Source organism: Pituophis catenifer, unplaced genomic scaffold (genome assembly GCF_029215685.1).
Source record: "Pituophis catenifer annectens isolate HBS135680 unplaced genomic scaffold, rPitCat1.0.hap2 SCAF_2, whole genome shotgun sequence".
NCBI lineage: Eukaryota > Metazoa > Chordata > Lepidosauria > Squamata > Colubridae > Pituophis > Pituophis catenifer.
Genome location: NW_027256882.1, coordinates 265510560 through 265537652, shown reverse-complemented (window position 1 = coordinate 265537652; position 27093 = coordinate 265510560). Strand labels below are relative to the sequence as shown.

The 27093-nt window shown below is 34.5% G+C and overlaps 2 protein-coding genes across 3 annotated transcripts; both read left to right on the top strand.

The window, feature by feature from the left end:
* Window positions 1-75: 75 nt before the first annotated feature.
* TRAPPC13 (trafficking protein particle complex subunit 13) lies at window positions 76-26100 on the top strand. Of its 2 annotated transcripts, none has more exons than XM_070935854.1 (13): window positions 76-163; window positions 8300-8368; window positions 9842-9941; window positions 11414-11498; window positions 12776-12903; window positions 13056-13128; window positions 14666-14710; window positions 16880-16897; window positions 21058-21191; window positions 22487-22685; window positions 23746-23846; window positions 25551-25698; window positions 25785-26100. In XM_070935854.1, the coding sequence occupies exons 1-13, from the start codon at window positions 118-120 to the stop codon at window positions 25875-25877; spliced, it is 1239 nt and encodes a 412-aa protein (XP_070791955.1). In that variant the 5' UTR covers window positions 76-117; the 3' UTR covers window positions 25878-26100. The 2 variants fall into 2 exon arrangements, with proteins under 2 accessions (XP_070791955.1, XP_070791954.1); XM_070935853.1 differs by having other exon boundaries at window positions 25548-25698.
* SHLD3 (shieldin complex subunit 3) lies at window positions 83-4086 on the top strand. The gene is made up of 2 exons (XM_070938854.1): window positions 83-163; window positions 2703-4086. Exon 2 carries the CDS (start codon window positions 2803-2805, stop codon window positions 3565-3567), a length of 765 nt encoding a protein of 254 aa, XP_070794955.1. The 5' UTR covers window positions 83-163; window positions 2703-2802; the 3' UTR covers window positions 3568-4086.
* Window positions 26101-27093: the final 993 nt, after the last annotated feature.

Sequence of the window (27093 nt, the reverse complement as noted above, 5' to 3'; positions counted from 1 at the left end):
ATAGCGGGCCTGAAGCAGGCGGATTTTTTTTTTTTTTAAATAAGAGTGGATAGGGAGTGATGCGGCGACGGCCCACTTGACTGAAGAAGAGAAAGCCCAAGTGGCGTGGCTGAGGCAATGGATGTGACCCAAGCCAAGCAGGAACATCTCTTGGCCTTGAAAGGTACTACTAGGTTTTTGACTCCTTGCTATTGCTATGCTACTTGCCGCACCTGGTTCTCGTCGTGCTCTGATTTTCATCTGGTTTAGAGGAGAAAGAGCTACGTTTGGTAGGATAACTGGTGTCCCACAAATGCGGGGTCGGTTTTTCTCTTGTGGGGCGCAAGGGCAGAAAAAGTAACGCCCTTCTTCCCACTTTTGGTGATATCTTATTCCCAGTCTTAATCTTTATTTATTGATTAGCCCTTGGGCCATATCAAAGTGCAGAGCTCCAGAAACAATTATTACAAAAATTTAGTAAAAACAATTTAAAATGAAATTGGAATAGGAATAAAACACGATTTAAATGTGTTCATTTTAAATTTCATTTAAAATGAAATTAGAGTAAAATACAATCTAAAATGAAATCAGAATAGAATACAATAATTTGAGATACAAATTAAATATGATTAAGATTATATTACAATGTCACCCCTGCATCTACCCAATCAGCCTTAAAACTACTATTAGAATTACATTAAGGCAAATGCTCTTTCCTGCAGCCATTCTGTTGCACCAACTTTGCCCTTTTTTCCATCAATTTTATAGCAAATTTGGCAATCTATTTACCAGCTGCAAGTTAGAACCTATCTCTTATTTAGGGCTGACGGTTGAGTGGGGGCAGGGATGATTGGGTAAAAATGGGGAGGTGTGTGAGGGGCAATTCATTAACCTTGTTTCCTCCCCTCCCTCCAATTTGGTCAGTGGGAAGGATCATTCTTCCTATGTGGCTGTGCAAAGGAGGCAGAAGTTGGCTCCTGGTGCTTCTTCTCATTTTAGCCATAACAGGAACAACAAGTCTGATGAGCAATTATACTATGGTTAGTTTATGAAAATAAAGCCAGCAATTTTGTATCTTCTTGGTTGGTTCTCCTGATAAATTATCTTTTTAGAGGTTGTGGATAAGAAACCCCAAATAAAGAACTTCATAACTCTGTTCTATAAAGCAAATGTAGATAGTCCTTAACCTACAACCTTTCATTTAGCGACTGCCCTGGGGAAAAGCGATGTATGACTGTGTTTCACACTTACTACCATTGCAGCATCCCCATGGTCATGTGATCAAAATTTGGTCACTTGGCAACTGGCTCATATTTATGACGGTTGCAATGTCCCGGGTCATGTGATTTTGCAACCTTCTGACAAACGGAGTCAATGGGGAAACCAGATTCGCTTTACAGCCATGTTACTAACTGAAAACTGCAAGAAAAGGTTGTAAAATTGAGCAAAATTCACTAAACAATTATCTCACTTAGCAATAGAAATTGTAGTCATAAATAAAAAACTATCTATATTAAACAGTTGCTTTCTGCAATACGACTTCACTCTTTCATCAAGCTTTGTACCGGAATAGAATTATATATGTTAACTTATGGATATTTCCCCAGTTTACTATTCTTGAAGAAAACAAAATGCTTTTATTGTTTTGAAATGCATAATTATTTGTTTATGTTAGCATTAAAATAATATATATTATTAATATGTGATGTTAATATTACTATTATTACAGTAGTAGAACTAAGCTGTATTAATACAAAAATATTTTTATACATATACATTTTTCTTTAAAATTATTACACCTTGCAGAGTATCCTACTCAGAAGGCAGTTTCCTGATGGGAAAACAGTATAACTTGGGATGACAAAAAGGCTTATGTGGGGCCCATGTATGGAAAAATTAGTTCCTTATTCGTGTATATTCTTTTCATTCACATTTTATATGCATGAAAATAGAAGTTTTCTGCTGCTTTTTTGATGATGAGCATACCTGATACAATGGTAATAGTTTTAGTGAGTTTAAATAATAAGTTTGGGGAGATTATGGGAAAAATTATTTAAATGCCTCTTTTAAATGCCTATTTTCAGTTTATTGAAAATTTAAGGTTTAAGGCTACAATCACTTTTAAAGGATTGTTGCCTCTAAAACCCTTCTATTCAAAAGCTAAGATAATTTATACTGAATCTTTTCAAAAATGTGGAAATATGTTGTCTTTTTTTAGTGTGGCTGTACTAATGCTTAAAGCAGCTTGTCTAGCTTGTTTTTAGATGTTCTGGAACTATGACTCCCAGAATTCAAAGTCAGCATTAATAGAAAATCGGGGAATTCTCCCAGGTTGGAGGAGAGTGGCATAGAGAGGATATATATAGGGAAATTGTATGGCATAAAACTTAGTTTCACATAATATGTATTGATTAACATAATGTATATATCCAGATACTGTATTGTTTTGATCATCCAGGAAATATCTGAACATTGAAAACAAAAGATACTATAGTTCCAACTCATTTGTTTCATATTGGTAACATAGAAACTCTTCTAATTTCAATGACAATAATAGAACTGGGAAGAAGCTGTTAATAAAACTGAGGGTGTCGTATACCATTTGAGGTATTTTTCCAAAAAGTATGTATTTACGGTAAATTAAATTAGTACAGTATTGACTAACAAAATCTCGGTGAATTTGATGGTAAAGTTGTTAGAGTATCTTATTACTTCTACTCTAGGTCCTGTTCTCAGCTGCACAGTACACAGAATAAGATTCTTTTGAGCAATAACATCTTGTTTGTTGAGACACGCCTGCCCAGAAAACTTTTAAAATAAGACATGGATTCCCACTGTACAAGGATGGAAATGGTTCTGCACTACCGAGCTCGGGAAAAGGACCCTGCAGCATTACAAAACATTGCAGAAGAAGCCTTGAAGAAATTTCCTAGGCGGCAGCTGCCAGTCTTCATACCCTGGTTTCCAAACACTTCATGTAAACTGCCTGTTAAACCTAAAAATGCTCCTCCAGTTGTTTCTGTTAGAGAAGTAGAACAAGTGAAACGATCTATTGCTACTTCAGAAACTATTTGCAATGCTTCCTTATGTTATAACAGTGCAGAAAGGCTTAAGGAATTTCAACCCAATATAAAAGCTGAACAGACTTTACACATTGAGCATGAAGAAACTGACTTGATCAATTTGGGAAAGCCATCAGGACACGGCAGAGGCAAGCTAAGGAGAACTTGGAGTGTTTCTCTACCCAGCTCCAAACTTAAAGACAGCATTCTTCCTTTATCTCTAGAATTGCAGAGAACTTTAAAAAAATTAAAGCTGCATGTATTCTATAGAGCGTGGTGGATAATAGAACCATCTATTTGTAACAACCAAGTTTTGGAAGACATTTGGATAAATCTTAATGGCATGATCAAACACAATGAACTTCCATCTTGTAACGCTACAATCCAGAGACATGAAAACCAGATTTTGATTTTTTGTGATATATTATACTGTGAACATGTTGCAAACAGCCTTAGAAAAAAATTAAACATTAAGGGAAAGATGAATCTGCTTGTTCACAAATATGGGATTATACATAGTTTCTAGTTTTTAACTAAAGCAAGGCAATATGCCACTTGGGGTCTGATAAACCAAAATATTTGCTGCTCTATATTTGCCAAACACATTCTTCCACTCACCCCTCTTCCCAACAAAGGACTAAACAGTAGGTAGCATTTACAGATGGTTAGTTGAGTATTAGGCGCAAAGTGATCTATTTCTTCTATTCCCTATGAAGCTAAAATCTAAATCCTGACTGTTTGTGCAGGCAACAAGCAAGGCTGTCTTTTTAAATATAATGCTAAATGAACTACAAATGGAATTTATGGATTTATTAGCTGTGCCTTCTGGCAGGATAAGTCAAGCAGTAATCATGAAGCATGTGCTTGTATAAACCACTTTAATATTACATTTGGTGAATCATACTTTCTTATAAATGATAACAGACAAATACAAGACTGTTTATATTAAATGTTTCTAGTTAGTTCTGTAGGACTAAAAATATCAATATTTTTTTGAGTGCTAGAAATCCTTATTGTAGTCCCTCACATCATTTCTGAATTTACTGTTTAATTAAATGATTTTCTTAATATGATTCAGTCCATATGGTCAAGTGGTAATAAAACATATTTGCAAATGAATTGATTTTTACAAGATGTATTGTACTATAAGTTTTCCAAAGATACATAATTATTTCAGAAGAAGTCATTTGGAAGAATTATTCTGCATGTGAATAATTATGTTTAGAATCTTTGTTACTAGATCATTAAAATATTTGTGTATAAATATTAAATAATAAATACAAAAGCTATTTGTATCAATATTTCTGAGTTTTTAAAAAATTGTAATATATTTGATCCCAGCATTGGATTATTATTACAGTACTGTTAGGATAAGGAAGTATAGGCAATGAAGCTGGCAGTAAATTGAGAGAGGACAGAGTTACATGCTGTGAGGCCTTATTTAAGTTTCCTTGAATGTTCATTTTGAATTCTGCCTCAATTTATTGAACATTAGTATGCTTCCTCTTCCTTGGTCCAAGCATGTACTGATCTTTTTTTATAAAATGTACAATTTGTTTGAATGAATAATTCATTGCAATTTAAAATACAAACTAACATGATATATAACACAGATTAATAAATAAAATGATTGTAATAGAATAATAAGGCAGTATTTAGGTTTTAAAATGTAAGTCAGAAGTTCACATGACTAATTCACATAAATCCTGCAGAAGTTATAAAAGTGCATTGTGTCTCCGTAGCTTTAAAACAAAATTTTGCAACCTGATAGTACATACTTTTGGAATCTCTGTATGCTAATAGATACTGAATGTGAGTAGTCTCATTAACTTTAATAAAGGCCTTTACCAAGAGTCAGTATAAAAAAATCTCAACATAAAACATGGAAAACTGTCTCAATCTTACCTGAGTGATTGTTGTAACCTCTAGGGAGCTGAGATCTTAGGATACCTATGTTCTAAACGTGCTGAAAATAGAGAATTAAAGTGAGCTGAAGAAAATGCCCATTGTTGGATTACTATCATAGGAAATGATAATACATACTCCTGAGTCTGTAGAAGAGAGTCTTGTTTGCAATGCTCTTTTACTTTTGACATATAATTGCCTGATGATACTAATGAGAAGAGCCCAGTGAGAGACATGTTAAGCTCTATATGAGCAAAGAAAATAACTAGCAAATTTGGATTTGAATCACTTCAACTTCTAATTTCAGTCTTTCATTAGGGACAAATCTAAAGATCAAATAAAGAGACCCACAATTAGAATAAAAGATAGTTGTTTTCTATGTAGTAAATTGTGTGATGATTCTTGCAACAAATAATATTATAGATACAGATACAGATTAACAGAGTTGGAAGGGACCATGTAGATCATCTAGTCTAACCCCCCACCCAAGCAGAACCTACACCATTTTTGATGGATGGCAGTCCAGTCTCTTGGTTGACTGTTCTCACTGTCAGAAAATTTATCCTTATTTCCAGGTTGAATCAATCAGCTTCCATCCATTATTCCTTATCTAGCCTTCAAGTGCTTTGGAAAATAGCTTGACCCACTCCTCTCTGTGGCAGCCCTTCAAATATTGGAACATTGTTATCATGTCACCCCTGGTCCTTCATTAGACTAGCTATGCCCAGTTCCTGCAACCATTCATTGTATGTTTTAGCCTCCAGTCCCCTAATTCATTCATTTATTTATTTATTAATCAAATTTCTATACCGCCCTATTCCCGAAGGACTCAGGGCGGTGAACAGCCAAGATAAAATACAGATAATACAAATATTAAAAAATCCCTTAAAATTATTAAATATTTTGGCCGAAACACAGATTAAAACACCCAATTTATAAAATCATGAATTAAAAAATTTAAAAGAGGGGAGTTAGGCCAGGCCAGCTTGCTGAAATAAAAAAAGTTTTGAGAGCACGGCAAAACGTGCGCAGGTCCGGGATCCTCCGTATCTCTGGGATCATCTTGATTGCTCTTCTCAGCACTCTTTCTAGAGTCTCAACATCTTTTTTATAGTTTGGTGACCAAAACTGGATGCAGTACTAAAGCTTTATATATAGAGTGGTAGTAGTACCTTGCTTGATCTTGACTGTGATTTGCTTAACCATGGCAAAAGAGATCATAAAATCTGGCATGATTCTCTTAACGACTTAGCAACATAAATTCTGGCCCCAGTTGCAGTTATACGTCAAGGACTACCCGTAATGAGTTCTTCCCACTTGGCCATTCATTGTCTTACAATTATGATATAACTGTTATATTATTCATCCCTACAATTAAGAACAGGGCTTAATTATCTTCCTCATAGTTTAGAGCCATTGACAAAAGTGCCAGGAACTACTGGAAATCCCAAAGGTGCTTTTTCAGGAGGCAACTGGACTTTCTTGTTTCTTTTTGAAGACGTTTCGCTTCTCATCCAAGAAGCTTCTTCAGCTCTGGCAGGATAGTGGGGAATGGAAGAGCTGAAGAAGCTTCTTGATGAGAAGCGAACGTCTTCAAAAAGAAACAACAAGAAAGTCCAATTGCCTCCTGAAAAAGCACCTTTGGGACAATCATGACCTGGATGACTGAGAATCTCTACAGACTAAGCTGCTGCAAATTTTCACCCCAATTTAAACTACAGAGGGAAACTTCTGAACCATTAATTTGGATCACTGATTTAGCATTATTGCATTTTAAAAAAACCTTGGCATTTGCATGGTTTGTCTTACGTTTTACTAGTCAATTACATGAATGGTTGCTGCATTTCTATACAGGTAGTCCTCAATTTACAACAGTTCATTTAGTGACGGCACTGAAAAAGGTGACTTATGACTGTTTTTCACACTTACAACCATTGCAGCATCCCCCATGGTCATGTGATCAAGATTTGGAAGCTTGATAACTGGTTCATATTTATGTTGGTTGCAGTGCCCTGGGGTCACATGATTCCGTTGTGACCTTCTGACAAGCAAAGGTCAATGGGGAAGCAAGATTCATTTAACCGGGTTATTAAAAACTGAAATGATTCACTTAACAACTGTGGCAAGAAAAGTCATAAAATGGGGCAAAACTCACTTAACAAATTTCTCACTTAGCAACATAAATTTTGGGATCAATTATAGTCATAAATTGAGGACTACCTGTACTTACTTTCTTGTTTTCTTTCTTTGTGAACTTGCTATCAATATTAAGCAAAAACTGAAACCTGTCAAAATGTTATTTTTTCTGTGTTTTGATTTTATATATATATGTAATGCTGCTCCTTGGATGATCTCTGTTAAAAATATGTCAATGTTTTAAGGCATTCTAATTTACAAAGGAATAAAATCTTCCAAATCTCATTGTGATGACAGATATTGAAAGACAAATTAATCAGATACATATATTGATGCAACCATGAATCACAACTAACTCATAATTCCCCGTTTTAGTTGTCACCAACTTCAATGAAGAAAGTTAAGAAATATTAGACTTTCTTAGGGCTTCAATTACACTCCACTTTATCTACACAGTTGTAATCTGGAAACGCAGAAGTAGCAACAGCAATAGAACGTAGATTTATACACCGCTTCATAGTGCTTTATAGCCCTCTCTAAGCGGTTTACAGAGTCAGCCTAATGCCCCCAACAATCTGGGTCCTCATTTTACCAACCTCGGAAGAATGAAAGGCTGAGCCAACCTTGAATTGGTGAGAATCGAGTTGCCGAACTGCTGGCCAACAGCAGTCAGCAGAATTAGCCTGCAATACTGCATTCTAACCACTGTGCCTCCAGGGCTCTAACTGATAGAATGGTATTAACAGTAAAGAAAATTTTGTTCTCTTAATGTTTAAGAAATTATGCTGTCTTTTCTGTTTATGTTAATATATTCATCATTCATTATTACCTGGCTTTGAATACTATTCAGAAAAATGGAATCATTACAGATAGATTTTTATATGAAAAAACATACAACTTACAGTCACAACAGTCAGAAAACAGCCACATACTATTTTCATATATGCCTTTTTCCCATGCATATTCTTGGATTTTGTTTATACCTTTTCTATTTAGCTCATTATAGAAATTATTTAGGGTGAGAAATGGACACCGTTCATTAAACAAAATATATATTTCTCTTCAATTTGCAGAAGTCAATACACAGGCTTACCTAATTTTAGCCCTACTTTTTAAAATGCCAAGGCAATGACTATTCAGTCTTATATTTTTGAAGATTGGGATTCCTTTACTATTTATATTCTATATTAAATTGATTTTGCTTTTTATGTTCACAGTAATGAGATTGACCAAGCCTACATTATTCACCAATATACCAGTGACTTGTGAAGAAAGAGATCTGCCAGGTAAATAAAGCTTTGTTGAAAAGTAGTTAAAACTGTTATTACATAATTAATTGTTTTTATTTATACACTAGGTTCTTAAATTCTGAAAAAGTAGTTTGGCTTTTACTTTAAAGCAGTGAGCTTTCTCAGGCTCTGCTGGAATATGTTGTCTTCTTGTCACCACTGCCACTACGGACAAGTTGGGAGTGAATGAGTGGACAGGGCATAATAGGCAAAGCAAGTAATATTCATTCCCCAGAGTAAATTATCCTGCTGTTTTTCATTGCCAACAAAGAAGTATAAATATCTTTATTAAATAAATTTAACTTGTCAGTTTTTGAGTTAGAAATAAAACAAAGATAAAGGATTTATTTGGGGTGGGAGAGAAAGCCCAGTTGCCTTTTGAAAAGCATATTTAGCACAATCATTACCTGGATAATTGAAATAGCTTTTCAAGCTATCAAATATGAAATCACCCTGGTGCTGGTGCTTTTAGTTTAAACGTTGACTTCTATAATTAATACTCTGTGTATGTGTTGAAATATATGTGGAGTCCTTGAGCTGTGTTTGCTTTCATTTCATTAGCCAATTAGATAACATCATCAGTGCTAGTGAGTATAGGGTTTATCCCCTCTCTATATATAGTAACTTCACCTGCCAATGTTGGGAGGGTTCTCCTTGGTAGTTTCTTGATTTTGATATTTTCTCCTTGATCGTTTGCCTGGTGTTAATTTCTGCTTATCTGGATATTGGCTGTTATCTGCTTGAGAATATGTGTTCTAATCTTTTAATTTCATTCTTAGGGGTTTTTTATTGTCTATTTTGAAAAGTGTGTAATATGCTTTATTTCTATGTGTCTATTGATGGCTGATTTGTCTGAATGCCAAACTTCCAGGAATTCCCTAGCATTTTTGGATCTAGCTTAATCCTAGCTTGACAGCTTCCTGGTTGAAACTGGCTAAGATTGTTCATATGTTGTGAGATTAAGATTCCATTGTGTTTTCTAACTGCTAGTTGGTATTCATGAATATGCTCTACATTTCTTCCGCTGTCTGTCCTACATGTTGATTGTTTCAGTCCTTACATTATATGTTGTAGATGACTCCTGTTTTTTTCTTCTTAGGCTACTGAGTCTTCTGGTTTACTTAAGGCATCTTGGAGAGTTTATGTGCCACATAAACTGTGCGTTTGTAATAGTCTGTTGGTTGTTTCTGAGATTTTTTGATGTATGATAGTGTTATCCTTTTCATAGCCTGTGTGTTTCATAGCTTTAACACATACTCACACTAATGATGTTAGTTGGGTAGTTGGGTACTGTAATTGATTGCAAGCAAAAACAAAAAACAAAAACGATCAAGCTCAAAGAGCACCAAGGATTCCACAGTTCAATTCTGAGCTACAGATATTCTATTTTATTGGTATAAATATATAAAAGATCTTTAATTAATTTGCATTCTAAATAGAGCTGACCTGACATAATTCTATATTCTTCAGGAGATCTATTTAATCAATTAATGAAAGATGATCCTTCTACTGTAAAAGGAGCAGAAACATTAATGCTTGGAGAAATGTTGACGTTGCCTCAGAATTTTGGGTAAGAATTTGTACATAGATTTATGTACATTTATTGAGTTAATTATGCTTTCTGACTACAGGTAGTCCTCGACTTGCAATAGCTCATTTAATGACCCTTCGAAGTTACAACGCCACTGAAAAATGTGACTTATGACCATTTTTCATACTTATGACCGTTGCAGCATCCCCATGGTCATGTGATTTACATTTGGATGCTTGACAACTGGTTAATATTTATGATGATTGCAGTATCCTAGGTCATGTGATCACCTTTTGTGACCTTCTGACAAGCAAAGTCAATGGGGAATCCATATTCACTTAATAACCATGTTCAGTACTTAACAACTCAGTGATTCACTTATCAAGTGTGGCAAGAAAGGTAAAATGAGGCAAAATTCACTTAACAAATTTCTCACTTAGCAACATAAATTTTGGGCTCAATTGTGGTCGTAAGCCGAGGACTGCCTGTACATACTTAGTTGCATTTTTGAAAGGAGAAATCTCATAAATTAATTCAAATATTATTTTTCAAAGACTATAAAAAGACTATATATGTTACTAACTTTTCAGCACAAGAATATCTGCTTTATTTCTGGTTACTATAGTTGTTATTTATTTATTTATTTATTTATTTATTTATTTATTTATTTATTTATTTATTTATTGGTTCGATTTATATGCCGCCCTTCTCCGGAGACTCAGGGCGGCTTACAACGTGTTAAGCAATAGCCTTCATACTTATAGTTATAGTTGTTTTCTACAGTTAATGAAAAAAATTGAATCTTTATGTTCATTTTTAGTAGTGCAGTGAGACTCTTGAGATATTTCAACATTTTAATGTTTGGAAGCGTTAGTCAAAGTGCTGTTGGATCAGACCAAAATATCTGGCATCCTGTATCCTGTGGTCAACCAGTTGCAGCTTGGAAGTTCAAAAACTATTTATATCGCATGGTATGATAGATACGATATAAGTAGCTTTTTTCTTATATTGTTTCCTAGCAACTGGTGTGCATAGGCAAGAATGTGACTAGTGGCTTTATTTTCCATATGTGTTTAATTTTTTTAACATTTATGCTAATTCTCACACATTCATCCATATCATCTCCTTGTATTAATTCTGCTTTATTTTCAGTTGGTTTTGTCATACAACAAACTGCTATAGCTAAAATCTATATAAGACACAGGTTCATAATTACAGGTTTAATCAGTTCATCGGTGCTAACTGCATTAGTATAACCTTCCTTCGCTTGCTGTTCTTCAGGTGGTTGGGCATTAAGTATCAGAATCTCTAATCAATGACATTGTTTGGGAACTTTATTATTTTGCAGACCAACATATCTGGAGGTCACTGACCTGGAAGAAGTATTACAGAAACTTTGGAAATCTTTCAGGGGTCGATTATCTAGTGACTGAACGTAAAGATGAATCAGCTAGAGAAAGGGGAAAAATGATTTTTAATTTTACTGTCTTTTCTCCTTTCTGTTTGAACAGAAATATATTCTTAGGAGAAACGTTTTCCAGCTACATTAGCGTTCATAATGACAGTCACCAAGTTGTAAAAGACATTTTGGTAAAGGTATGTTTCATTTTGTATAGTCACTCTTAATACGTTAAAATTCTTCTATTTGTAATTTGTAAATTTATTTTGTCCACAAATGTGAGAAATTGTAAAGGCATGTTTCTTCTGTTTGTAGGAGAATTTTTAAAGAAAAACTGGAAAATACTTTGTTCTGCACTTTTCTTTCTTTTTAAAAGTGTAATCCGTTGGAAGTTCTATGGTGCAAGTTTTTTGTGTAATAAAACATGACAGGGACTGATTGGCCTCAGTGATGTTTTTGTAACAGATCTTCCCAGTACATTTTGCCCAAGAATTTAATTATGGGTAAACTGATGTGTAAAATGCTAACAGTTCAGTAATCTTAATAATCAAATTCGGTTATTGCTGGAATTCGGATCTACTTTGAATGAGAATTTTCTACTTAGTGAATATCCAGCTTTTGAGTTTATATATTATTTAGATTTATGGCCCACCTTTCTTTCATGAACATAAGGCCACATATTTACCATTCTTTGCACTTATTTTTCGGGCGGAGCAGGACAGAAGGGGCTTCCGCAAGGTCACTTAGGAAATTTCTGTGGCTGAGTGTGAACTTAAGTCTGTTCTCTCTGGTGCCATTCCAGCACCTTAACCCCTATATCTTACTTGTTCCAATTTAACTATGACTGACATATATGTATTAGCCAGAATTAATATGAACTATATAGTAGATATATGTCAGTTTGACTATTTAAGCAGGATGGGCAAACTACAGTTCCGGGATTATCTGTGTCTCATGTGTCTCCTTTTTTTGCAACCTTCAGAATCTTAATTCTGAATGCTGAAAAATTAACAACATTGCCACCTTCAAAGTGGTAGTAAATGCATGATAACTGTGCTGTAAATTGTAAAATAGGCATTCTGCTCAATTAAAAAAAAGAAAATGCCGCCAAACTACCCCGCAAACCCAGCCCTGCCAACAGGCCATGGGCCACCTGCCAGCCATTTGCAGAGGTACAGCTCTTCACCACCAAATGCCCGTTTGTTTTTAGGCCAGGAAAAATCAGGTTTCATAATGTAGACAAATCATACTTATTGGATGACCTTAGTAAAATGCTATTGAATATGTCTTGTTCCATCTGTAAAATGGGAAGATGAGAATTTTCTAATAGAACAGTATTGACTTCTGTTTTTCTCTGAGCCAATCTACAATTGTGATACAACACTATTCATTTCTATGGGTGTCTTCCAAAATTTGTTTATTCTTTTATTTAATGTGATTTTTTTTCTTTTTTTCCTTTGTTCCAATTTCCAAGGCTGACCTACAGACAAGTTCACAACGCTTAAACCTTTCCGCCTCTAGTGCTGCAGTGGCAGAACTGAAGCAGGACTGTTGCATTGACGATGTAATCCACCATGAAGTAAAGGAAATAGGGACACATATGTGAGATATTTATTATTTTCTTATATTCATAAGCACATACCCATTGTTTATATTTTGTAATAGATAGGCAGACACGCAGGCAGATATATAACACATATGCATTGTCCCTATCCCAAATAGTTAAAATCCATTGAACTCTTTGTGTCTTTCAGTTTGGTATGTGCCGTAAGCTATACCACACAGACTGGTGAAAAGATGTACTTCCGAAAGTTCTTCAAGTTCCAGGTATTGAAAATACAGCTAGGGCTTTACACTGTCAATAGCATCTCTTTATTCCCCAATCTCTCTTTCCCATATTCTCAACATTGTATCTAATGTTTATAAGATAAATCTGGGAGGGGAGAATGTTCAGAATGTTGCATTTAATATTAGACTTGTCTGCACTACTTTGTATCAGTCCTAAAATAAACTACCAGGAAAAGGGTTTGATGCACATGAGGAGGGGAATCCAGAGGAGTATGCAGAGTTGGAGCAAAGATCCATGATTGTGCTGGTGGGATACTAAATAATTTTCATCACTGTGTTATTCACTGTGCAAAGCTCATACACCTGGGCTACTTTTTCAGATTAATTATTACATTTTTAATCACTACTTAAACATAGATGAAGACAGAACAAAATTAGATTACATTTAATAAAAACTAAAGTTAAAATTGCATTATGTTCTCTTCCTCATATCCTAGAGTCAACTCATTTAAGGCTGGAAGATGCTACCCTCCATTGAGACTCAGTAACACCGTATTTAGGAAATCTCTAGGTTGTGTAACTGCCTCTACGGAAATAGTATAATATTTTCTGAAGATGATTGAAAGCTTCTATCCATACTGGTACTTTTTTCAAATAAGCCCAGTTTTCTATGACATGAAAGTTTCAGGGAAAGCTGGGCTTACTTGAAGCAAATCTTATTGAACCAACATGGATAAAAATGCTTGATCTTTGTATAAATCTTCATAACATTTTGGAATTGTAATAGAATTGGGGCCAGCTTGAACTTTGTGAGAATGCTGAGAAAGGGAGCACTGACAGAAAAAGGTCCCTGATGAAGCACTTCTTAAGTGTAGGGAGGAATTTTTCCCCTCCCAATCTTATTGAAAGAGCAGATGTTATTGAGAGAAGACAGCCTTGTAGATCCTGGATCCTGGAGCATGCAGAGCTTTAAAGGACAAAATCAGTACCTTGAATTGCACCAAAAGTCTATTGGTAACTAGTACAATTCTAAAGATGTAACATGGGAATATAATGTAGAACCTGTAGCTGTTTGAGCTAGTTCATTCTGAACTTGCTGTAACTTCCAAATGTTTTGAAGGTATCCCTTCAAAAGAATTAATTCAAAGAATTAATAGTACTCATAAGATGATCAAGGCATGAATGACTATGAGGAAGGCCATCTGATCCAGGAAAAGTTGCAGTTGGTATACAAGATGTAATTATCTGAATTTTGCTCTTTGACAAGCAGCTATGAGTTCAGGAAAACTTGCAAACTGCATACCAGTTAAGTATGAGAGAGCACAACCCTTTCCAAAATTAAAGGAGGAAATTCATTGGTCTCAAATGGCATCCAAACTCACAGCTATTCTGTTTTGCTAGAATCGTGTTTCAAACTGTTGCTCTCCATCCAGACTCTTACAGCCTCCTTAATGACATCTCCTGTTTGACTCAGATATATAATTGGACTTAGAAAAACAAAAGCCAGTAAATAAATAAATACCAGTGAAGGAATCTAGTAAATTTTCTGTTAGTGTTTATTATTTTTTTTCTGCAGGTCCTTAAACCACTAGATGTTAAAACTAAATTCTACAATGCTGAGGTAAGTAGAAAATATTGGTTCCTTTAATGTACAATAATATAAGGAAATTTCTCTTAGGAATAGAAACTGTGGTGTCAGGATTTTTCTCCTGCATGAGAGAAACAAATAAGCCCAGGTGCTTTTTTATGAATGTATCTGTTCATCCAGCATCTGCCTGTACTTAGGCATCTTCTTCCTATCATAAGGATAATAAGGATGTTTTGAATATAATTACTTTTATGGACTAAGAGAATACAAAATGATAATATCAGAAAACTAGGAAGAACATCAAGCAAAATAATAATAATAATAATAATAATAATAATAATAATAATAATAATAGAATGGTTTTAAAAGTAATTGAAAGAACAGTTCATTTAAATATACTTAGAGCTTATTTTGTTTAAATCTGTGTCAAATATCCCCAGCCATTTTGGGCCCAAAGAGCACATTTTGAAGTTTGACAGCATATTAAGCCACACTCACAAAATGTGAGGTGTGATGGCCATGCCCAGTGATAAAGTATCAGGGTTGCTGAGGTTTTTCCTGAGCATCCTCAGAGAAGGAAATACAAAGGGTTTGAATGTTGTGCTTTTGAAACCAGCAATCACTGGACTTGTTTTATTAAGTTTTGCTAACTTTTCTTCTATAAATATATGTATCAGAAATTATTATATTCTTCTAACTTGGTTAAATGATTCAGGTGCTAACTGTGGAGTACAGCCTAATACCTCAAAAAAAAAAAATACCATACTCATTACTACCTCAGGTTTTTTTTTCCCCTGCCTTTTTCAGCATTGTATTTTAGCCCATTTTAAGAATGCTTCTGTGTGTATACAGATCCAGAAACATTCCTATAAATAACAAATTAGCTTATTCACTTTTTTATATCAAAGAATCTAATTTAATTTTAATTGAAAGAATCTAAATAATCAATACAACATGGAACCTGAGGAGCATCAAAGGTGTCTGTGACACAATGGAGCCTCTGGGGACCTTAGTATGAGGTTGCAAGTGTGAAAGATGTGCAAAATGGGAGTGTCAGTCCTGACAATAAGTTTATGTATGTTGGTTATATAAAATAGTTACCTAGCAGGTGCTGTGACAATGCAATGTCTGTTTGGATGAGGATGGGGGTGTGCATGGAAGGGTGTATCCCTATTTATAACTGAGCAAAAATTGCTGAGTACATACAATTTACTCCCTCCCTTTTTAATCTACCCATTTATAATTGCTATTCTGATATAATTATATGTTTTGATATGGGGAAAATGTGAAAAGTATTAAGTATTCACGCTCAACACTTCTCCTCAAAAGTGGACCTATATTCAGAATTATTACATAGAGAAAACTGGTTTTAGCAAGCAAGAAATAACATTTCTGTGATGTTTCTTAACTCTTGCCTGTTCCATAGCATTGCTGCCTCTCCTTAGAAGGAAAGCTACACCTGCCAAATTAAAGAGAAAAAAAAACTGTGACAGGAGACAAAAAATGGACAGTCATGCTCTTCTAGCATCAGTCTGTTAATTTGATTTTCATAGGTCTTCTGCACAGTATTTGCAGAATATGGAACGAGTGAGTGAGTGAATGAATGAACGAATGAATGATTAACAACAGCTGCATACAGAAAATGGAAAATATGCCTCATCAATCTAAAGTAAGTTGGGAAATTGAAAGCAGTTTCATGTTTCAATGTATGTAATTGAGTGGAAGGTGCATTTTTAAAAATTACATTTCCTCAACAGTGCTTCCATACAACTTTGTTGTATGCTTTAGAGAAGGAAATCATGTCTAAACATATTTGGTTTCTCTTATGGACACCTTCCATGTTGAAAGACAGTGTACAAGACAAAACCCTAAAAGAAAAGAAACCCAGATACTTCCCATATAGAACCTCTTTTCTGAGCATGTGCTAGTTTACCAGTGTGTTCACTGTCTTTACCATTCCACATATTTTTTTCCTTCGTTAAACCATTTGCTGGCACAAGTCTTATTTAGAAGTCAAATGTCTTATTAGTGATCCTTTTCATTTTACTGCAGTGTACATTTTTCTCTTACTAATGCTGTCTTGTTTAAATACACAAAAAAATGCAAAAATAATGCATTTTATTTGAAACATGGTTATACTCCTCTTTTCTTTAACATTTAACCCTAAATTTTCTAATGTTTTTCTTTTTATTTTCCCATTAGAGTGACCTCAGTTCTGTGGTAATTTTTATTTATTATTTATAAATATGTATGTATGCTTGTCTTCTGTTTGTCTTTCTGCCTGTTACTAACATTTTGTTCTAATATAATGGAAAAGCAATGTTTGCTGTACTGACTCATAAATATTGCCTTTTGCTTTTTTTTGTTCTGGAATTTCAAAAAATGTTGGGTAAAGGTGGGGAGAAAGAAAAAACACCTCTCCAAATGCATTAACTCTTTCCTTGTTATCCATTGCTTTCATTAGTTTCCAGTAACATGCTCTCAAAAAAAATATACTTTTTTTTTGCTTGAACATAGAGCAACACATGATGTTCTCCAGGTACATTACACTACTGCAAGATTATATACATAAGGCTGTTTGTGTTTCATGGAAAACAACACAATTTTAAATTGGAAATAAATTCATGTTCTCTAGAGAATATATGCCTTCATACTTTTTAAGTATTATAACACTGGAAAATGTCCAGATTCTACCTGAAAAATTCTGAAGCCAAACAGGAATTTGAATAAAATTTTTGCTATTTGATAGTAAGAACTCCTGGTCTTACATTTTACATGGTCCTCTCTCATGATTAATAAAGCTAGAATAAATTAAGCAAAATGATAATGTATGTAAAATCAAAAAGATTGGGTGGAAAACATTAGCAAGGTTTTTGTGCTGACAAAAATAGAATGTTTGCATTGGGGTGGGGGTGTCACAAAAGGTTTTTCCCCCATCCCCCAGTTACAAAAGATAAAGATTTGGGACAAATTGAAGCCTAAAAATTGCTATGAAACATATTTTCAGAGCATTGTGTCAAGCAGAAGTGTTTTTAAACAGAAATCTGTCAGCCATTTTACTTCCTCTTATAATTTTTTGTATCCAGCCAAGAATTCAAATTTCTTTTATGTATATATCTTGCAGTTTGCCTCAGTTTGGATGGCCTGGGAAAAAAGGTGTGTCTTGTTTTTTTGAGTAGCATGTAGTACATGCAGCCCATCATATAGACTTATATCATATTACATCATGGTTAGGTTTCTGTTATCTACTTTTTTTGGAAAGACACTGGATTGGAGGAGAGAGTCTAAGATCTGTTGCATTTTTCTTCACATGCTTACGCTGCTTTTCAACTCCTAAATGCATGTGGCAATGTTTACTATAACATTACTGCAGTGTGATTTTATTTCAAATTTTAATAGATGTGGTGGAATCTACAAATTTGCTATGAAACATTTTGCTCCAATAAAGTTATTGCTAAGATTAATCAGTTCTTGCTTCATTTTATTCTGCTTTGCTTTTTCATTATATTACTTGATTCTGCTTTCTTCCCTCAATTGAATTATTGCTATTTTTTTTAATCGATTCTTTTTTAAATCTACTAGAGGGAAATATGGAAACCCCAGAGATTAGCAGTGAATTTATGAGATATTATTGCAGAATAGTAGAATGTTTTAAATATCAGATACTGGAAAATGTGGGAGCAATTAAGCTCAAATGGTTAAGAAGCAAGATAACTGAATTTGTCACTGGTGTTTTGCTTGACAAAGGCTGCATTCAAACAGCTCTCCATTTATAGTATCTTCATGACCTCTTGAATGGTCCCCAATTCCTTGAATTCTTTCAGTGAGGTTAGGAAGGGGACAGAATTGACCACATTTTAGTATGGCACCCAAATCTTCATTAATCTTAACCCTGGGTAATGCAAGTAAGTCATAATTAGTGGTATAAAATTAGATTGATTCACATAACTGTAATGAATTTGAAATAACTCAGAAAACACATGGATTGTGTGCTAATCTAAAATGGGAAGAAGAGCTCTGTAAAATTTCAAGGTGTACCTGAAAGGAAGGAGCTTGCTGTCCCAGAACCATATGCCCTGCAATTGTTTTGATAAAATTTAATTGGGATTTAATATTAAAATCCAAACTAAGCCTATTTTTCCTTTTTTGCTGGTATCATGTCAATATCCAGGGATATTTGTTGTTGTTCAGTTGCTAAGTGATATCTGACTCTTTGCAACCCAAGGACCATACCCCACCGGGCACCCTTGTCTTCCACTATCTCCTGGAATTTGCCTGAATTCATGTTCATCCCAGGATACCATAGACTAGAATTTACTGTGCAGTTTGCTACAATTATTCAACATGCTATTCTAACTATTTTTTTTTACACATTAAAAGGTAAAGGTAAAGGTTCCCCTCGCACATATGTGCTAGTCGTCCCTGACTTTAGAGGGCGGTGCTCATCTTGTTTCAAAGCCAAAGAGCCAGCACTGTCCGAAGATGTCTCCGTGGTCATGTGGCCAGCATGACTAAACGCCAAAGGCGCACGTAACGCTGTTACTTTCCCACCAAAGGTGGTCTCTATTTTTCTACTTGCATTTTTTTACGTGCTTTCGAACTGCTAGGTTGGCAGAAGCTGGGACAAGTAACGGGAGCTCACCCCATTACGCAGCACCATTGAACTGCCGACCTTTCAATCAACCAGCTCAGTGTCTTAGCCACGGTACCACCACGTCCCTTATTTTACACATTGGGACTGTACAAATCCTTTAAAAGAGATGTTTTACAATGCACAGGAGCGCATATGAACCTCTTTTTTTTGAATCATCAAAGCAATGTGGTCTTTTTACATATATGCAGAGACAACCAGAAGCATCCTATGAAGCAGCCATGTGACAAGGGTTACTGCAGATTTCAAAGACCTTTTTTTAAAAAAGGATTTGCCTAGCCATAGAAAACATGTTGTGAAATTTTCCTTGCATATGTTTTGAAGAGCAGGGTGTGCATAATGAGACTTGATCAAGTAGCTATTTTCATCTCTACCATGCTAGCCTCTTTAATCACCAACAGGTTTTGATTTCAGCTTGAAAAAGCTAGCTTTTTTTTTTTTTTTGCTTTGCAGCACTAAGCTCTTGGAGAGACTGAAAACAAAGAATTATTTTTGCTGCTAAGAGGAATCATGCAGTTCACATGCAAACATCCATGAATTTCTGCATACTGCTGTATAAATTATTATAATTATTTTTAAAACAGTGAATCACTTTTACTTGTCACTTAATGATTTATAAATATTTCAATCCTGAAGATGAATAGTTCTTGCTTATTTTTAAAGGAGACTCCTGTGTCTCCTTTAACTTCAAGTTTCATTTTGACATAAAATTGAAATGATATAATTTATTGATGAACTTCATTAACTCTGTTAATGGACTTAATTAAAGATATTAATATCTGAACTAATTAATATAAGGAGATGTACTAGATTACATTAGTGCTACTCAGGTACTTTTGCATTCTGTCTGTGAAGAAACTCAGGCTAATATCCTCTGCACATTTACTTAGGGAATTAGGTAATTACATCAAGTTGAGTTCACACACATAAAGACTGCATCTGCTGCATGGATTTAACAGTACGGCTTTGTCAGTAAATCTTTGTGAAAGGTGAGAAACAGCTTGGGCTTTTAAAATACATGTATTTTAAATCTCTTATGCTAAATTAGTCGTTTTGGCAGAGCCCACTGGTGTCCAACTATTCAATCATGGAAATAAAAGTAAGATCAGATGCTTATTGTTGGAAGTCTTAGAGTAAGATATAACTGTGAGATAATTAGAAAATTAACCTATGTGACAGGGCTCTTAGGGCTCCCTATAAGAGCTTCAGAAGAAATTCATAGGAATAAAATGTAAGAGTTAATAGTGATTATAGCATTTATGGTACCAGAGCTTCTGGGATAGTTGGTGTAGTGTCAGAAACAGTGGCAAAGCTCCCCATTAATAATCCCATATTTTCTTCGTATGCAGTCCGATGCGTCACTGGCATGGCATGTGTACATATGCATTGCAGTCATTTCTCATTTCTTCAACATACTTTCCTTTTTTTGACAAATTCTGAATTGATATGATTGTAGATTGATATGCAGACCTTATTACCATAAGCCAGAATAATGTAAGAAATTATCCCACATCCATTGTTCAGCACAATTCCAGTCGACTAACTTTTTTGCTTCTATTGCTCTCCTTTGGGATGAAGATTTTTCTCGCATTTAATTACTGTTACTTTGATTTTTCAGGCATGAAACTAACTGCGTATGTGGTTTAATGTTTTTCAAACCTTTAAAGTGCTGGAACTTTTCTCAGTTCAAACTACTCATTATTTTAAGCATTTTTTCTTGATTTTTCAGACTGATGAAGTGTTTTTGGAAGCTCAGATTCAGAATATCACAAGCTCCCCAATGTTTATGGAGAAGGTATCTTTAGAGCCTTCTATTATGTACAATGTAACAGAATTAAATACAGTCAACCATGTGGGGAACAGGTAAGAGACTTGTTTGTAGTCAGTCTTATTTGACTGTATTTACATTCACCTATAGAAAGCAAAAACATCTGTGTCTAATTGGAACTGTTTCAATATATGGGCTCTATGTACTGTGTGTGCCTGTATTAAGAGTACTGAGTACTCTGTGAGTACACTGTATTAAGAGTACTGAAGGCAGTTTAGCATCAAATTGTCTATTTCTCCTTTAGATTTTAGATTTTCTTCCTTTCTCTAGGTTAACCTAAGAATCACAAATGTTATGGTTGCGATTTTTTGGAACCCACTCACAAACATTTGGAGTTGTGAAGAACTTAGATTATAAAAGATATTGATCTACATAAAATGGACTGTTATGTAAAAACCTTAACCGCTTATTTAATTAAACGTTTTGCAGGATGAAGTGTGTCTCTCACTGGTATCAGAAATAAAAATGTGTTTTATATTCCTAAGCATTAAGTTTTTTACCTGTGTAAAATGTGATACAAACTTATTATTAGTGCCATTCTTTGGATTACAGTACCTCATTCAGACATAGAATAAATTTTATGTCTAAATACTCTGCATTTGTTAACATGTGAGGAAAACTAATATTTTAAAGGGTTTTTTAAAATAAATCTTTAAAACTTGGAATTCTTTTTAAAAACTCCTTAATTGCCACCATCTTTTAAATTCAAAGATTGTATTTAATATAAATACGATAAACAGACTTTTAACATTTATTATGTGTTGGTTAGCTATTTATCTTACCTTTCATTCAAGAGCACAAGACAACATGATACAAGGTTCCATCTTCCTATTTTTTTTCTCTCAGTGACACTTTGTGAGATAGGTTGGTGTTAGCTTTTTGCGATAGAACAGATACGAAAAAGGACTAGATGAACTAATTCTACTTTACTGTAAGGCTGTAATGTCAGGTTACCTTAACAGAGACTTGCAAGTCTGAAAAGGGAAGATTCCTTTTGAGACTCATTTGCCACCCTTTCTTATAATTTCCTAGGCAGCATCTCCACTCCCCCTCCCCCGCCCCACTTCTCCCAAGGCACTTCCACATACCTTTACAGTTGGGCTGAGAATGACTGGCCCAAAATCGTTTGGTGAGCCTCCATTGGGCTGGAGAGCCAACCCAAACATTTAAACACTAAAGCACAAGGGCTTCCAATTTAACTTTGCATGATTTTGTTTTCCTTCTCTTTGTGTCAATTTATTTGCCATATTTGTAGACTGATTCCTAAATGAATTATCCAGAAGTCCAAATCTGAAGTATACGCTGAAGTGAATTTTTACTTTCCCTCCAGTGTGTCAACATTTGGTACAAGGACATACTTACAACCAATGGATACACGCCAGTATTTATATTGTCTGAAACCCAAGCAGGAATTTTCAGAAAAAGTTGGTGTTATTAAAGGTGTAACAGTTATTGGAAAGCTCGACATTGTATGGAAGACAAATTTGGGTGAAAGGGGAAGGTTGCAAACCAGCCAACTTCAAAGAATGGCAAGTCCTTTTTTATGATATTCTCTTTAAAGAAAACTAAGCTGCATTTTCTTTGCTGTGAACAGAAGGAAAAAATGAAGGATCTGTCTGCTGATAATTCACACTGAGCATGATGAATATATGTTGTACATGATAAATTAGTGTCTTAATATTTACCTGGACCTGTATGTTATTTCAGAAAACGCCTTTTTAGGTATATCTGAGCATCTTTATCTTCAATAACAATTTTCAGAAGTAGCAAAAAGCAAGTGATATAAGCTTTTTTCATTTGTCATCTGTTCTTAAAGAGTTGGATGAACATATCCCTTATTCTTAATTATTTCATTGTTTTCATTATCACAAGATGGCTCTGTAGGATGATGGCCATTTGCTTAAGTGCCTTTAAAAGGGATTAGACAGATTAATGAAGCATAGAACTATCTGTCTGTAATAGCTTGGATGTCTCAGTGGAGCCTCTGTATATAGAATCAATATCAGATGCTAGGAGGCAGCTAGTAGAAGAAAGTTATCACCTTTTTGCCTTGCTTGCAGGTTTCCCAGAAACCATTAGATAATCTAATATTTCCTAGTCCATTGGAACCATAATTGAAATAGGAATGTTTTACTGGTCTCATGCAAATGGCAGTACAATATTCTTAAAAAGAATTAAAACTTAATGTTATCTTTAAAACATAGTCCATGAGGAATAATAGCAGCTGGAGGATGCCATTAAAACAAACAGAAAATATAAATCTTGTAAATATTATATTAGATGTCTCCCTTTGTAAGAATGTATAGCTTGCAACTGGTGACTAATGTACTATGATGATTCTAAGTATTTTTTAAAAAAGAATCTCAGGCAAGTTCCTCCTGCTTATAGCTAGCCAAAGGAAGGTAATAACTCTCAATGACATTTGCAGAGTTAATTTAATTTCTTACACTTTCATCCAAAGTACATTGAGGTTAGACAAAGTGCACAAAGGGATTTTTATTATGCTGTTTTTTTGCTAAGAGTTGAAAATGACTTGATGGCACATAAGAATGATCAATCATGCTTTCCTAAGCTTTTAATACTCCTTAGGCTCCAGGTTACGGTGATGTGAGGCTTTCATTGGAGACAATACCTGACACAGTCGGCCTGGAAGAGCCTTTCAACATCACTTGTAAAATAACAAACTGCAGGTAATGCAATACTTTCCCTTGCTCATTTGGACTTTCAGAATGTAATCCTTATTTTCAGTCAAAGGAAAAGCACTGGAGAGATAGCAATACAATAGCATTTATATACCACTTCACAGTGCTTTACAGCCCTCTCAAAGTGGTTTACAGATTCAGCATTTTGCCTCCAACAATCTGGGTCCTCATTTTACAGACCTCAGAAGGATGGAAGGCTGAGTCAACCTTGAGCCTGGTGAGATTCAAACTGCCAAATTACAGTCAGCCGACAGTCAGCAGAAGTAGCCTGCAGTACTGCAGTCTAACCACTGCGCCACTGCAGTGTGTATGACTCAGTACATTTTGATCATTATTTTTAGATGCACAGTCCTCACCTAATGACCACAATTGGAACTAGCAAGGCTGTCACTAATCGATTCACTAGTTAATCAGATATCACAGGTCCATGACTTCTGATGTTACTGCCAGCTTCTCCATTGACTGTTAGTCAGAAGCCAGCAGTGAAGTGCACAAATGGCTGTCATGACCACGGGATGCTGTAGAGTTTGTAAATATCTGCTAGCAACAAAGCATCTGAATCTCAATCACATGACTTTACAATGGTCGTAAGTGTGAGGACTGGTCAATGTTACTTTTTCAGTGCCGTTGTAAATTTGAACGGTCGCTAAACCAGGCTGTGGTTAAGCATGGATTGTTCGTACTAAAATATTAATGTTAGTATGACATTCACAAAATATATTCTTAATATTATGATTAAAACTATTGAAGCAATTGGCTCTTAGAAATATTTTTATAAATAGATTGCCAGTAATCCTACCTTCAATCATTCAGATTTAGAATCAGAAGTGATTTATTTTAGCAACGATGTTTGAGGCATATGTATTAATTGGAAGGATAAAGTTTTTATTATTGGCTGGGTCCAAAATTAGTTTAATGTGATAACTTAGTTTACAGCATAGCTAGTGTGATTGTAGCTTATTTAATAAACTATATCAAGTCATTTGCTTAACTGTGGTTCGTTGTTTAATAAGCCACAGTGGTTAGGTGCATATACCACACTAAGCCAAAAATAAGCAAACCACAGTATGATTTAGCATATTTGTAAAGAAGACTGGCATTTTTGCTGAGCTTTCCATTATGAATATGTAGAACTTGGTTTGTACAACTCATTAACTAAGATACGGATGAGATGTTTGTAGTTTAGTATGTTGTCGGAATCTAGCCATGTTTCGTGAACCAAGCTTTCATAGACATAATGTGTATATGTGACATGTATTCTGTTAACAAGACTAGCATTTTGTAGGAGCTAAAACACTTTGTCCCTTGCTTTAATACTTAATATTTAAATCAATTAAAATTTTCTAAAATTTTCTAAAATTCATTCTTGGGTAGCATTTGAACCAAGCTGGGGAATCTCTAATTCATCTGCATCCTATATTTCTTCGATTTCTTTAATACCATTTACAAACTCATAACCAAAACACTGAATTATTTGTCAATATTTATGACTTCTCAAAATAGTGTGGTCTTTAGATTTAAATTTTCTCTCTCTCAGCATCACAGAAATGTGTGCATAAGGTGAATGAATCATGACGCGTACCATCTAAAATTGCCAAAAAGAAAAACTGGTATAGTGAGAAAGTGATATGAACTGGATCTTTTAAAAACTGGTATTTGTATTAAATTATACATGTACATTTTATCTAGCAGTGAAAGGACCATGGATCTGGTTTTGGAAATGTGCAATACTAATTCAATTCACTGGTGTGGTGTATCAGGAAGACAGCTGGGCAAACTGCATCCTACTTCATCACTATATTTGACACTTACGCTGCTATCATCAGTACAGGGACTACAAGTAAGATATTAAAGTGGCTCTGATTTTAGCCTTATTTTATCTTCAATCACTTTAATCACTGAATCTATCCTTTCTTTCCATTTTAGAGTGTCTCTGGTTTAAGATTAACAGATACCTTTTTGAAAAGAACATATGAGTATGATGATATTGCTCAAGTCTGCGTGGTTTCTTCAAAATGAAAAAAAAATATTTTTAAAAAAATTCTTAAGTTTTGTGGACCAACTGTCTGACAACACTCTAATGAATCCAGAATACATCTAACTGTATCCAAGAGGAAAAAATGTTATTTAATAATTCTCCCATAAATGAATGTGATACTTCTGGAATGTTTAAAAATATATGCTAAGAGCCAACCAATAATGTATATTTTAATCTATTTGGAAATAAAGACTTAGGCAACTTACACAACTATTTAATTGTGTTACATTTTTGTACAAAACATTTTCTAATATTTGCAGTATGATTTGTAATTCTTGGGAAAATAATTCTCTACATGGGAAGGGGACTAGAAACTTTTTCCCAGTCTTCATTTGGAAAAAACAGTATTCTATAAATGTAGGAACACAGATTTATAACTGTTATTTTAAGATTAAAGGATCAGTGGTTTGAACTATGTTATAGAGAATTATACAACATACTGTATATTGCATGAATCTAACTTTACATAGTTTTAACGCATGTGAACATAGAGTTGGAGAAATAGGTGGTTTGGGAAACAAATTTGATTTGGGAAAGAAACAAACATGTACATTTGAACAAAGTAAATTCTGAATCAGATTAAACATCCATCTAATATGCCATTCTCTTTTCCAACCAAATATCTCTGGGAGTCAAGGGATGCTTGAAATTAATAGATAGTTCTCATTGTTATTTCTTAGGAACCGTATATATGACCTGACACATATGAAGAATTTACACCTGATGCTAACAAAAGGATAACAATGGTTCGCTAAACAAATCACAATCTCTTGGTTCAGATATAACCCTAAATTGTAATATATAACTCAAAGGAGTTATGATCCATCTTATTATGGATCAGAGGTATGCATGAATAAAGCTACTGCCTATGAACTAGAAGGCTTTTTGATGAACAGTAATCTATTTGCCCTTTACAACTGATCAGACATTCAGTTGCAAGCTATTTTGTCTGAATTCTTTTTTCATTTTACATTGTTCATCCTTAGTATATGAAACTGGGAGAATCCAGATGATTCTTAAATATAATTGAATTACTATGACTTCTGTAGCTATTGATGAAAGATGCTGGAAACTATAGTACAAAAACAACTGTGAAGGACCACAGATTCTCTAACCCGTACCTAGTTTAATTCAAATGAGTCCATGAATGTTTCCAGTACCTTTAGGCAAGGTAAATCCTGGTCCATGTTCCTGTTT

Excerpts from the sequence above, each read along its gene's own strand:
- TRAPPC13 (XM_070935853.1), top strand. The coding sequence starts at position 118 with ATGGATGTGACCCAAGCCAAGCAGGAACATCTCTTGGCCTTGAAAG. Across the intron at positions 164-8,299 it reads ACATCTCTTGGCCTTGAAAG|TAATGAGATTGACCAAGCCT; the intron begins GTACTACTAGGT and ends TTATGTTCACAG. Across the intron at positions 25,699-25,784 it reads CATCAGTACAGGGACTACAA|AGTGTCTCTGGTTTAAGATT; the intron begins GTAAGATATTAA and ends TTTCCATTTTAG.
- SHLD3 (XM_070938854.1), top strand. The coding sequence starts at position 2,803 with ATGGATTCCCACTGTACAAGGATGGAAATGGTTCTGCACTACCGAGCT.